At 54.7% G+C, this 13,397-nt stretch overlaps 1 protein-coding gene across 4 annotated transcripts in view; it reads left to right on the forward strand.

Moving 5' to 3' along the window:
- ldah (lipid droplet associated hydrolase) overlaps positions 1–12,948 on the forward strand; it is a 48,548-nt gene extending 35,600 nt beyond the window's left edge. The window contains exons 7-8 of one of the 4 annotated variants that reach the window (XM_048975235.1): positions 968–1,137; positions 12,041–12,934. In XM_048975235.1, the coding sequence (XP_048831192.1) occupies positions 968–1,137; positions 12,041–12,496 (626 nt within the window). In that variant the 3' untranslated portion in view covers positions 12,497–12,934. Of the gene's footprint in view, positions 1–967; positions 1,138–12,040 lie in introns of all 4 variants that reach the window. The other 3 variants (XM_048975238.1, XM_048975237.1, XM_048975236.1) reach the window with 3 other exon arrangements.
- Positions 12,949–13,397: the final 449 nt, after the last annotated feature.

Below are 13,397 nucleotides of genomic sequence, written 5' to 3' on the forward strand. Positions count from 1 at the left end.
TGGCTTGTGTCAGAGCACCGTTGGCTGTTGACGAATGAGCAGTAATTGCATTCCGGCTGGGGGGGGGGTGCGAGTGGGGTGGCCATAAAGAGGCGTGTGATGACAGATTTACTAAACGACTCCACAGCCGTGTGACTCCCCCCCCCCCCCCCCCCCACCGTCTCCCTCTCTCTCGCTCGCTTGGCAGCTGCACGGCCATGCCGGCCCATCGCAGGCCGCCAAACACGCTCATTTCCTCCTGCCTTGTGTCGACCTGCTCCTCAGCCCAATACACTCGCAGGGAAATGGTGAGATGCGTCCTCGGGCCCCCCGGCCCCCAACCTCCGCTACCTCCTTAATGGAAAAAAAACAGCTCTCTTAGTCCAGCTGTCTGTCAGCGGGACGACCCAGCAAATTTAGAGGGACTCAAATATCCTCTATTTATTTGTAAAAAATGTATTTTGGTGGCACCTGTGAACTTGACCTACTCTGGGTTATTTCTGGCTTGTGGGGCGCACAGGGTGTCTTTGTCACCCCACCCCACCCCCCAGCACCACACAGAGCCCTCTGTGCCCATCCTCGCCTTGGCGTGCCTTGGAAATTCAGGTGGGGGGATTCAGGATGCCGCAGCCCACTGCTGGCCTCCGAAAGCCTAAGCATGGGCTAAAGATGTCCTTCTTGTGAAATGGGGGGGCTGGTTTCCACTTCTGATTGCCCCCCTAGGACAGGCCGGTGACTGTCAGCAGCAGCCACTGATTGAGGGTCAAGGAAGGGGTTGGAGAAAAATCCCAGAGGACCTTCTGGAATAATCCCATAGCATTTAGCAGAATGACTGTCCTGAGGAACGTCTGGGCGGTAGGGACCAGTGTAATGTCATGGATCGCCGCACTGTACTTTTTCTGTGTTTGTTAGCCTGACGTCTTCTCTTTGGTTTGGATCTTACAACCTTCTGGTTTTTGCGTACCCATAATCCCCTTCTGTGTCATAGATGGACCCTTGTTGGAGACCCACGATGTGTTTGGGCTACGCGGGCAGATCGAGCACAAGATGGCCTTCCTGAAGAGGCATGTGCCCCGTGACACCAAGCTGGTGCTAATCGGCCATTCCATCGGCTGCTACATCATTCTGGAGATGATGAAGAGGGACCCACAGATGCAGGTGAGGCAGGCAGCAGACGCCGCTGGCCCAGAAGACGTCTCACCCTGTAGTGATCACCGTCAGCGTTGAGATCCCCCACCCATACAGCCCATGCTCTCTAGGACAAAGCCAGTTGTTTGTGCTGGATGTTAGGGGAGATGCTATGGAGTAAAGTGCACAACCGTTGCACCCCCCCCCCGGCTACTAGATGCCCCAGACCCCCTTTTCCATGGTCAAGCTAAAGATTCACGGAATGGAAGGGTGTGTGTCCTTGTGTCTGTGAGCATGAGTATGTGTGTGTATGTATGTCTGTCTGTGTATTGGTGTCTTTGTGTATGTGTGTGTGTGTGTGTGTGTGTGTGTGTGTGTGTGTGTGTGTGTGTGTTTGGGTCTGTGTATGTTTCTGCCTGGATTAGGTTTATGTTGCAATGTGATAAAAACCAGTTATTTTGACATTGTGGGGACCGTTTCAGGTCTGTGCGCCTGTCTCTGAGGGGGGGTGTTTCTAGGTAGCTCCCCATCATCTTTACTCCTCATGAAGACGTGACCCTTGTTTGACTGTTTTTATTACCTCCTTTTTCAAATGTAAGAAATGCTCATTAATTCCACCCCCACCCTCCGTTTCCAGGAAGTACCCCGCTCTCTCGCCTCCAATCCTATTCATTACCTGAGAGATTATAAGCTAGTCTCTTTAGGGTCCATGGGGGGGGCCTTGGCTGCAGGTTCGATCCACACGCACCTGGCTCCGTAACCCCCCCCCCCCCCAGTGTAACCTTTGGCAGGATCTGTGGGTCCGGACAGCCCTACCATATTTAAAAACAAGTTAAGAATCTTTGCCTACTTCCCGCTGGAATGGCCGTGGGGGGGGGGGGGGGGGGCGATGGGTATGTTCTGTAACTTATGATGTGTGATAATCAGAAAGGCCTGTTGCTCTCGGTACGCGTGTTTACGTTGGAGGGCCTCCGACCTCTCTGCCGGCTCCGCGGTCTCTCTGCTGGCTTCGCAGCCGGCCTGTGGCCTCTCTGCCAGGCATAAAGCCTCTTTGCGGGGCTCACAGCCATTCGACCAGCCTCACGGTTCATGAGCCAGGTTCATGGCCTCTCTGCCGGGCTCATGGCCTCTCTGCCGGGCAGATGGCCTCTCTGCCGGGCTCATGGCCTCTCTGCCGGGCATATGGCCTCTCTGCTGGGCATATGGCCTCTCTGCCAGGTTCATGGCCTCTCTGCCGGGCTCATGGCCTCTCTGCCGGGCTCATGGCCTCTCTGCCGGGCATATGGCCTCTCTGCCGGGCATATGGCCTCTCTGCCAGGTTCATGGCCTCTCTGCCGGGCTCATGGCCTCTCTGCCGGGTTCATGGCCTCTCTGCCGGGTTCATGGCCTCTCTGCCGGGTTCATGGTCTCTCTGCCGGGCATATGGCCTCTCTGCCGGGCATATGGCCTCTCTGCCAGGTTCATGGCCTCTCTGCCGGGCATATAGCCTCTCTGCCAGGTTCATGGCCTCTCTGCCGGGCATATAGCCTCTCTGCCAGGCTCATGGCCTCTCTACCGGGCATATGGCCTCTACACCAGGTTCATGGCCTCTACACCGGGCTCATGGCCTCTCTGCCGGGCATATGGCCTCTCTGCCAGGCTCATGGCCTCTCTGCCGAGCATATAGCCTCTCTGCCAGGCTCATGGCCTCTCTGCCGAGCATATAGCCTCTCTGCCAGGCTCATGGCCTCTCTGCCAGGCATATAGCCTCTCTGCCAGGTTCATGGCCTCTCTGCCGGGCATATAGCCTCTACACCAGGTTCATGGCCTCTACATCGGGCTCATGGCCTCTCTGCCAGGCTCATGGCCTCTCTGCCGGGCATATAGCCTCTCTGCCAGGTTCATGGCCTCTCTGCCGGGCATATAGCCTCTACACCAGGTTCATGGCCTCTACACCGGGCTCATGGCCTCTCTGCCGGGCTCATGGCCTCTCTGCCAGGCTCATGCCCTCTCTGCCAGGCTCATGGCCTCTCTGCCGGGCTCATGGCCTCTCTGCCGGGCTCATGGCCTCTCTGCCAGGCTCATGGCCTCTCTGCTGGCTCCGCGGCCTGCTTGCCGCCACTCTACCAGAGTGACTGGTGTGGAGAAACGAGTGTGGGGTAACTGGTAGGGAGTAATGGGCATGGAGTAACAGGCGCGGAGTACTGGGTGTGGCGTAATAGGCGCAGAGTAGTGGGTAATGAATAATTGGTGTGGAGTGATGGGCATGGAGGAGCAGGTGTAGAGTAATGGACACAGAATACTGAGCATTCAATAATGTGCAGTACCAGCTGTGGAGTAGTAGTGAGCACTGAGAAACTGGTGTGGAGTAATGAGCGCAGAGTAACATGCATGGAGTAACTTGTGGAGTAACGGGTATGGAGTTACTGGTGTGTAGTAATGGACACAGAATAGGAGGCATGTGGAGTAGCAGGTGTGGAGTAGCGGGGATTGAGCCGTGGGCATGAAGTAGCGGGTTTGGAGTAGCGGGTCTGGGAATGACTGCAGCTCCATCCCTCCTACCTCCTGACACAACCTCCCAAATGAAACCTATGCACGCAGGATCCACCAGCAGAGACTGGACTGGATCCCGCTGGGGAAATGGACCCAACTGCCCCCTGGCTGGGAGCACCGTGACCCCGGTGGCCCAATCCGACTCCAGGTGTCAGTCCCCGGAAGCCGAGGCGTGAGAACGGGCAGGAGTGGGGAGAGCTGGGATACGGCTGGACGCCGGCCCGGGAGAGCCGACGGCACAGGGGTCACTGGAAATATGCGTCAGGAATGCAGCGGGGGGGGGGGGGCACTGGCTGGAAGGAGATGGGGAAAACAATGGATGCCAGTGGCTTTGTAAGCCGGGGGGGGTGCATCATTTACACTTTTCGTCAGGCCCGCCTCTCGGGTTGAGGCACAGTGATTAAAGCGGGCCGGACCCGGCCACTTAAGAACCACTTAAAATATCTCCCTGCCTTTTGACAGTGGCCTCACAGGGAGTGGAAAGGTGGGGTGGGGCCTCGGCACATTCGGTCCTGTAACTGCAGGAGCCAGCACCCCCAATGCCCCCCCCCGTGATTATGAGCACCGCACACTGTGGAGGACTCTGCTGAAGTTACATTTCTTTGTTCTTTTGTGTTCCCGAGGGATGGGGGCAGAATAGTGACCAGGGTGAAAGAGCTTGCGTTCTGAGAGAGGAATTTGCGGAGAACATCCATGGAGGTCGTACTTGTTCTTGGATGGAGCCCTGAGGCTGGCAGCTGTGGAGTCCGGAGGGAGTGGGCCGGGCCGGGCCGGGCCGTGGTGGCCTGCTGTCCTCTGGACTCTCTTTGTTTTCCCTCCTAGAAACCATTAGCAGAGTGGCAGCGGTCAGCAGGACCAGACCTTCTGATCAAAATAAAGAGGGCTTATAGGCGTGAAGTGTCAGGGTAAGTGATGTTTATTCATGGAATTATGGGAGAATAAAGCAGCTTATTGGAGCACGGGGGGGGGGCATCGGGACCACATCTGGCAGCCTGTGCCGTGGGTGCTGCCCGACGTGCCGTCTGCAGCGAACCAGGGAAGAAAAAACAGCCGGAATGAACCGGAAGACTCACAGGGGGCAGGAGGTCACGTCCACGTCGCTGCCCCGGTGACCCCCAGTGCCGGCTGTTTAACGTCTGCCAGCATCCAGCTGTTTTCCCGCCTGCTGACCCCCCCCCTCGGTTTTTTGTTCTAGTGGGATGACTTTAATTAAGTTGTAGAAAACTCTGCATTTCCTGTAATCGGTGTGGCAGCACATACCGGACCCTTGGTACGGTGTGGAGTGGGGTGGTGTATGGGCCCCACTGCGTGGCATCGTGCGACAGGGTGTACAGGACCCTCGGCGTGGCATCGTGCGATGGGGTGTACGGGATTCTCTCCATGGCATCGTGCGATGGGGTGTACAGGATTCTCGCCGTGGCATCATGCGATGGGGTGTACGAGATTTTCGCCGTGGCATCATGCGATGGGGTGTACGGGATTCTCGCCGTGGCATCGTGCGATGGGGTGTACGGGACCCTCAGCATGGTGTGGTGTGATGAGGCATCAGCCTGGGTCCCAGCTGGGCATGCTCACTCCAGCCCAGTTGCTCTGCTTTCCCTTCACCAGCCAGCATGTCATGAGGGATGGGGAAGAGCGGAGGTAATTAACGAGGCCTGGCCTACCCTGCCCCGGCCACCCCGGCCCGGCCCCTGCGCTAAGAGTCAGGTTCCTTGTTAAACATACTTTTAACCTTTTACAGCCCATAAAGAGGTGTGGAGTTGTAGTTTACAACTTCGCCGGTGATTAACGGCTGCCTCCCCCAGCCCCCACCAATTAACCCCCGTGTTATGATAACAGAAATGCGTGTGAATCCAGCCCCGGGCTGTGGATGTCTGGGGTGGGGCCACTCTCCAGGATCCCCTCCTGAAAGACCCGCCTGCCAGCTTGTGTGTTGCTCTGTCTAGTTTGCTCATGTTTTCTCTGAATAACCATCTGGGAACCTGATTGCACCATGCAATTCTCTGAATAATCACCCAAGAACCTGATTGAACCACGCCATTCTCTGAATAATCATCCAGGAACCTGATTGGACCATGCCATTCTCTGAATAAACCTCCAGGAACCTGATTGGACTCGCTGAATAATTCAGTGAAGCCAATAATTCAGTGAAGCCATTCACTGAATAATTTTCCAGGATTGAACTATACTGAGCGTCGGTACCCAGGAAGTTCCTGGCACCGTTATTTACACGCCCGTTGTTTTTGGCACCCCTGCGTTTCCCCGTATTAGCGGACCTGCACTCTCTTTCCTGGCACTCGGATATGAGGGAGCCATCAGCCTCACTTCAGTGGAAGTCTGTAAATGTGCTGCAGGTGGAGGCAGTTTTCTGAAAAGCTTCCCGAACAGAGTTGGCTTTAAATGACATGCTGTGTTTGTTTTTGGGTGAGTAGGTTTTGTCACATGACCTAGCTGTATGTCCCTCGTCCTTGTCAGACGCCATGGTCCTCGTCCTGGACTCACTGAATGGTGGGATTTGGGCCAAAAACAACAGACGGGCCGGGACATCCCGGGCTCCAGGTGTGGGGGTCCATGAAGGGCGTGACGAAGCCAGGGAGCTGGGGCTTATCGAGGGACCTCTATGGCAGGAAAGGGAGACCTGGGTAGCTTCGAAGCTACCAGACACCCTGGAAGGAGTCCCTGAGTTCAGTAGTTACTGTGCGGAACAAGAATCCAGAGAAACGAGCTTAATAACCTTCAGGCTGTGGCGTTATTGTCTCACTGGCCAGGAGCTTTGCCCCAGCGTCCTTTGCACAACTTCACTTGCCAGTGCTGCATGTGCCCCGGAGCTGGAAGCCCTCTGGAGCCGGCAGGTCTGGTGCCACGATGGTGCTGCCCACAGAGGTGGAGGTCCTCTGGAACGTGAGAGACTGGAGGTCCGGTGCCATGATGGTGCTGCCCGCGGAGGTGGAGGTCCTCTGCAGAGTGCGGGAGCCGGCAGGTCCGGTACCATGACGGTGCTGCTGGCGGAGGATGCCCTCTGTGCAGTGTGGGCACCAACAGATCCAATATCATGGGTGCTGCCGGTGGAGGTGGAGGCGCTCTCCCCACATTCCCATCTTCTTCAGCATTCCTGCCCACATTCCTAACCCCACAGGACCAGGCGCTGCTTCTCATCACTGCCAGCACTGTTGCACATCAAAGGTTACCAGCACCGCATGGACATCAGACAATTGCAGACACAGTTTTGGAGACGCAGACTGAAACTCACGCACACATAGACAGAAACACACATATGTGCAGACCCACATACACACGCAGACACAGACAGACACACTGACACTCAAGCACACGCAGACACAGACAGACACACACACTCTGAAGCACACACAGACACAGACAAACCCACTGACACTCAAGCACACGCAGACACAGACACACACACACTCAAGCACACGCAGACACAGACAGACCACACAGACACTCAAGCACACGCAGACGCAGACAGACACACTAACACTGAAGCACACACAGACACAGACAGACCCACTGACACTCAAGCACACGCAGACACAGACACACAGACACTCAAGCACACACAGACACAGACAGACACACTGACACTCAAGCACACGCAGACACAGAGAGACACACAGACACTCAAGCACACGCAGACACACACACTCAAGCACACGCAGACACAGACAGACACACAGACACTCAAGCACACGCAGACACACACAGACACACTGACACTCAAGCACACGCAGACACACACACACTCATGCATACGCAGACACAGACAGACACACTGACACTCAAGCACAGACAGACACACTGACACTCAAGCACACGCAGACACAGACAGGCACACAGACACTCAAGCACACGCAGACACAGACAGGCACACAGACACTCAAGCACACGCAGACACACACACACTCATGCATACGCAGACACAGACAGACACACTGACACTCAAGCACAGACAGACACACTGACACTCAAGCACACGCAGACACAGACAGACACACTGACACTCGAGCACACGCAGACACAGACACACACTCAAGCACACACAGACACTCAAGCACACGCAGACGCACACGCAGACACAGACAGACACACACACACTCATTCACACGCAGACACGGACAGACACACTGACACTGAAGCACACGCAGACACACACACACTCATGAACACGCAGACAGACAGGCACACTGACACTCAAGCACACGCAGACACACACAACCACACTCATGCACACGCAGACACAGACAGACACACCGACACTCAAGCACACGCAGACACACACACACACACACACACACACACACTCAAGCACACGCAGACACAGACAGACACACTGACACTCAAGCACACACAGACACAGACAGACACACAGACACTCAAGCACACGCAGACACACAGACACACACACACTCAAGCACACGCAGACACAGACAGGCACACAGACACTCAAGCACACGCAGACACAGACAGACACACTGATAGTCAAGCACATGCAGACACACACACCCATGCACACGCAGACACAGACAGACACACTGACACTCAAGCACACGCAGACACACACACAGACACTCAAGCACACGCAGACACAGACAGACACACTGACACTCAAGCACACACAGACACAGACAGACACACAGACACTCAAGCACACGCAGACACACACACACTGACACTCATGCACACGCACACAGACAGACACACTGACGCTCAAGCACACGCAGACACAGACAGACACACAAACACTCAAGCACACGCAGACACAGACAGACACACTGACAGTCAAGCACATGCAGACACACACACACACACCCATGCACACGCAGACACAGACAGACACACTGACACTCAAGCACACGCAGACACACACACACACACAGACACTCAAGCACACGCAGACACAGACAGACACACTGACACTCAAGCACATGCAGACACACAGACACACACACACTGACACTCATGCACACGCACACAGACAAACACACTGACACTCAAGCACACGCAGACACAGACAGACACACAAACACTCAAGCACACGCAGACACAGACAGGCACACAGACACTCAAGCACACGCAGACACAGACAGGCACACAGACACTCAAGCACACGCAGACACAGACAGACACACTGACAGTCAAGCACATGCAGACACACACACACACACACCCATGCACACGCAGACACAGACAGACACACTGACACTCAAGCACATGCAGACACACAGACACACACACACTGACACTCATGCACACGCACACAGACAAACACACTGACACTCAAGCACACGCAGACACAGACAGACACACAAACACTCAAGCACACGCAGACACAGACAGGCACACAGACACTCAAGCACACGCAGACACAGACAGCAACACTGACACTCATGCACATGCAGATACTGACAGACACACGCACACTCATGCACACGCAGACACAGACAGACACACTGACACTCAAGCACACACAGACACAGACAGACACACAGACACTCAAGCACACGCAGACAAACAGACACACACACACTGACACTCATGCACACGCACACAGACAGACACACTGACGCTCAAGCACACGCAGACACAGACAGACACACAAACACTCAAGCACACGCAGACACAGACAGGCACACAAACACTCAAGCACACGCAGACACAGACAGACACACTGACAGTCAAGCACATGCAGACACACACACACACACCCATGCACACGCAGACACAGACAGACACACTGACACTCAAGCACACGCAGACACACACACACACACAGACACTCAAGCACACGCAGACACAGACAGACACACTGACACTCAAGCATATGCAGACACACAGACACACACACACTGACACTCATGCACACGCACACAGACAAACACACTGACACTCAAGCACACGCAGACACAGACAGACACACAAACACTCAAGCACACGCAGACACAGACAGACACACTGACAGTCAAGCACATGCAGACACACACACACACACCCATGCACACGCAGACACAGACAGACACACTGACACTCAAGCACACGCAGACACACACACACGCACACACACTCATGCACACGCAGACACACTCACACTCAAGCACACGCAGACACAGACAGCAACACTGACACTCATGCACACGCAGATACTGACAGACACACACACATGCAGACATTCTCTCCGCACACAGCCTGAACGTTGGCATGTTGAGTTTAGGCCAGAGTGGGATTTTCTCTGCACACAGACTGTATGTCGGCGTCTTCAGGTCTCTGTGGTGAGCTTTCGTTGTTAAGCTTCCCCAGGCAGACGGATGACTGCATGACGCCTGCATCCTCATTCCCTTCACACCCTTGCTGATGCACTGGGGGAGTTTTGGGGGCAGCCTGAGTCCTGCGGCCCGCTTCTTCTCAGTCAGAGACATGGGCTGGTCGGTGGGGGGGGGGGGTCCCGGCACGGCGGACTTCTCAGCCGTGTCTGATGAGTCCTGTTTTGTTTTTTACAGCCAGCCAGCCAGGGACAGGTGCATCCTGGTCCTCCAACCTGCCATCTCCCTCCCTCCCCACCTGCTTCCTCTGCCTCACAGCTTCCTCTATCTCATGCTTCTCATTCTGGGAGAAACAAAACGGACAAGGCTGGACCTCATATTGCACCGGTGGCCTGCCAACTCCCCAGCGCGGTCGCTGCTCATTGGATGAGTGGGATCACATGACCCATGAACACATTTGACCTGTGCCTATGACATTCTAGCACTCCTATATTCAACCCGCATTTTGATGCCCGTAAACCTGTCATAATGAGCATTGATTTCTCATCCGCCCTGATGTGCGGCATCTTTGGGCCGTTGGGTGGAGTCCAGCTGACCCCAGAGGCGACGGCACCCCCACCTGGTCCTTGGTTGGCATGTGCCGATTACCCGCCCCCGTGTTCCTGCCCCATCGCTTTGTTTCCGGTGGCCGCGTGGTACTGGGAGCACCTGCAGCTGTAGATGTAAAGGCACTGGTCTGCTTCAGTGGCTTGGTGGGTCCCCGCAAGTCGGCATGGAGCCTCACTTTGCTTCTGCTTCCTGCAACTCTCGCTATGTGTGTAGAACTTCCAGCTGAGCATTTGATAAAGTCGTTAGGCCAATTAAGCGGCTGACCAAGTGTGGAAATACTTTTTAAAATACTAGGCAGTGTGCCTGACTTAACATATTTATGCCATAAATAGTTATGATTTAAATGTTCTGTTGATTGATTAACTAGATCAGTTGGGATTATGACTTGGCGGTCCTCCAGAGGGCGATGTGGAGAGCAGGTTGTGCCTGACTGGGTTCTGGCCTGTTCCATGCCTGTGGCCCATCCTGCTAGTGGTGGCTATTGGCCCAGCTCGGGAATAATTGGGCCCAGTTTGCAGCCGTAGGTTCAGCCTTGCTTTGCACTGCAATGTAAAATGACTCATCTGTGCGACTGTTCATCCTTAGCGATGCGGACGGCTGTGAGCATATGAGTGAAGGGAGAGACATTCTCCCTCTATAAACTGTTTTATTTGGCATATTCATGGCTCGCGTGCATGGTGAGATGAGCCCCGCTGAATGTTTACATGGGAGTGTGTGTCTGTTCATGTCTGTGCGTGTGTGTGTGTCTGTATGTCTGTGTGTATGTGTCTGTTCATGTCTGTGTGTGTGTGTGTGCGCGCCTGTTCATGTCTGTACGTGTGTGTGTGTGTGTGTGTCTGTTCATGTCTGTGCGTGTGTGTGTGCCTGTATGTCTGTGTGTGTGTGCTTGTGTGTTTGTTAATGTATGTGCATCTTTGTGTGTGTGTGTGTGTTCATGTTTGTGCGTGTCTGTGAGTTTGTGTGTGTGTGTGTGTGTGTGCGCAGAGTGCACTCCTATCTGAATAAATCCAGCTGTTATGGAGCTGAAACATGCAACCTGGATCTGTCCAAGAAAGGGCAGTGCTGTTGTACCTTTGAGAACTTTGAGCACCTTCTACTATGGCAGAAGATGTGGCTGTGTGAATGTTGTGCCGCCCCCTTGGGCTTTGGTTCCCCCTCTTTCTCCATCCATCCGGATGCCTTTCCTCAGATGCTTCCTGCCATTTTTGAGGTTTTTATTGCAGCTCAAATCAAAGTAACAGAAGGTGGTTCAGCTGGGAGCAGCTGACTTCTGGGGCAGGGAGATTTATGATGCTGGTGTGATGCATCATGGAGCATCGTATTCATCTCTGATGGAGTCCGGTCACCCAATGACTGGTCAGCAATGGTAAAAGAGTGCCATTGCGCCTGTACAACAGTAGTTCTTAACCTTTTTGCTCCATGCTAGCTGAGTTGAGACCTGTACAGACCTGTGGGTCTGTAGGGCATGCCTGTGAATCGTGGGCCTGCGCTCAGACACTACTCCCTTCCCCACGCAGGTTCTAAAGGCGTTGCTGCTGTTCCCGACAATCGAGCGCATGGCGGCGAGCCCGCAGGGCCGGCTCATGACACCGGTGCTGTGCCGGCTGCGCTTTATCACCTACCTGCCCATCTTCCTGCTCTCCCTGCTGCCCCTCAGCCTTCAAGCTGCCATCGTCAAGGTAGTGCTCAGCGGCCTCCCATCCCTGGACCGCACCGCTGCTGCTGCTACGCTCAGCCTCTTCAATGTCGACTGTGTAGGTGAGAGTACATCTGGGTGCCCTCATCCTGCACCCCACACCCTGCCCCTCTACCCGAGACCCTCAAATCCTGTACCCTACGCCCCTCATCCTACACCCTATGTCCTACTCTCTCCACTACACTCTCCCATCCTGTACCTACACCCTACTCTCTACCCTACACCCTCCCATCCTGTACCCTACACCCTACCCTCCACCCTGCACACAGTAAAATGAACCTTCAGCACTCTAACAGACATTTTTGTTTATGTACCCGAACATGTATGTTTATGCTCCCAGTAAGCATGTTAGTGTGCCTTTCAATATACCCGTCAGGAATTTGTTTGGCTGCCGCTGTGCATGTTTCTGTGTAATAACAATCAGAGGGGTATTTTCAGGGGGGAAAATGCTCAGATAAGTGATAAGGGGCCGCAGGGCCAGACATTTTCCACTCGGAAGCAGGCAGGCGGCTGCGGGGGTCCCGGTTTTTGGAGATCGTCGTCCAAACTGCATCCCAGCTGTCCTCCTTGCCAGCCAGACACGGAGGTGTGAGGCTGCATTTTCCCTCTTTCTCTTTTATCCATGTGTCTCCTGCAGTATGGGGTCCGCTATCCGGTATCGGTTTTCATGGGGGGGGTCAAGCGGGCTTTCCTGGCGGAGACTGGCCCGCGGTGGCGGTAACGAGCCCGAAGAGGCCGCTACCGCTGTGCCGTGCAGAGCTATAGATCAGTCTGCATTTACAGGCCGGCTCGTCCTTCCCCGCTCACCGGCACCATTTATTCTGTTTCCGCTTTGTTTTGGGGGTGGTTGTGGTGGGGGGAGGTGGGGGGGCTACTGCTTCCTCGGGTTCTAAAATGAAAAACAATGTTGGGCTGTCCGTGTCTGCTGGGAGGTGCGTGATCGATGGCATGTCGGTGGGGGCATCAGGGATAGCAGTGTCCCCCACACCCCCAGGTAGTCCTGCACAAGCCCCCCCCATGTTCACCGTCATCTGGCGTGAGGAGGTTTAATGAAACACTTTCGCTTTCTCCCTGTCTGATTCCCTCTGTACAATTTCAGCTCGTCTCACCATCTAAGTAATGATACTAATAACGGTTTATTTTATTGGCTTTTGGTAAAAAACAAACAAAAAAAAAAC

Source organism: Brienomyrus brachyistius, chromosome 14, assembly GCF_023856365.1.
Source record: "Brienomyrus brachyistius isolate T26 chromosome 14, BBRACH_0.4, whole genome shotgun sequence".
In the NCBI taxonomy this organism is placed as follows: domain Eukaryota; kingdom Metazoa; phylum Chordata; class Actinopteri; order Osteoglossiformes; family Mormyridae; genus Brienomyrus; species Brienomyrus brachyistius.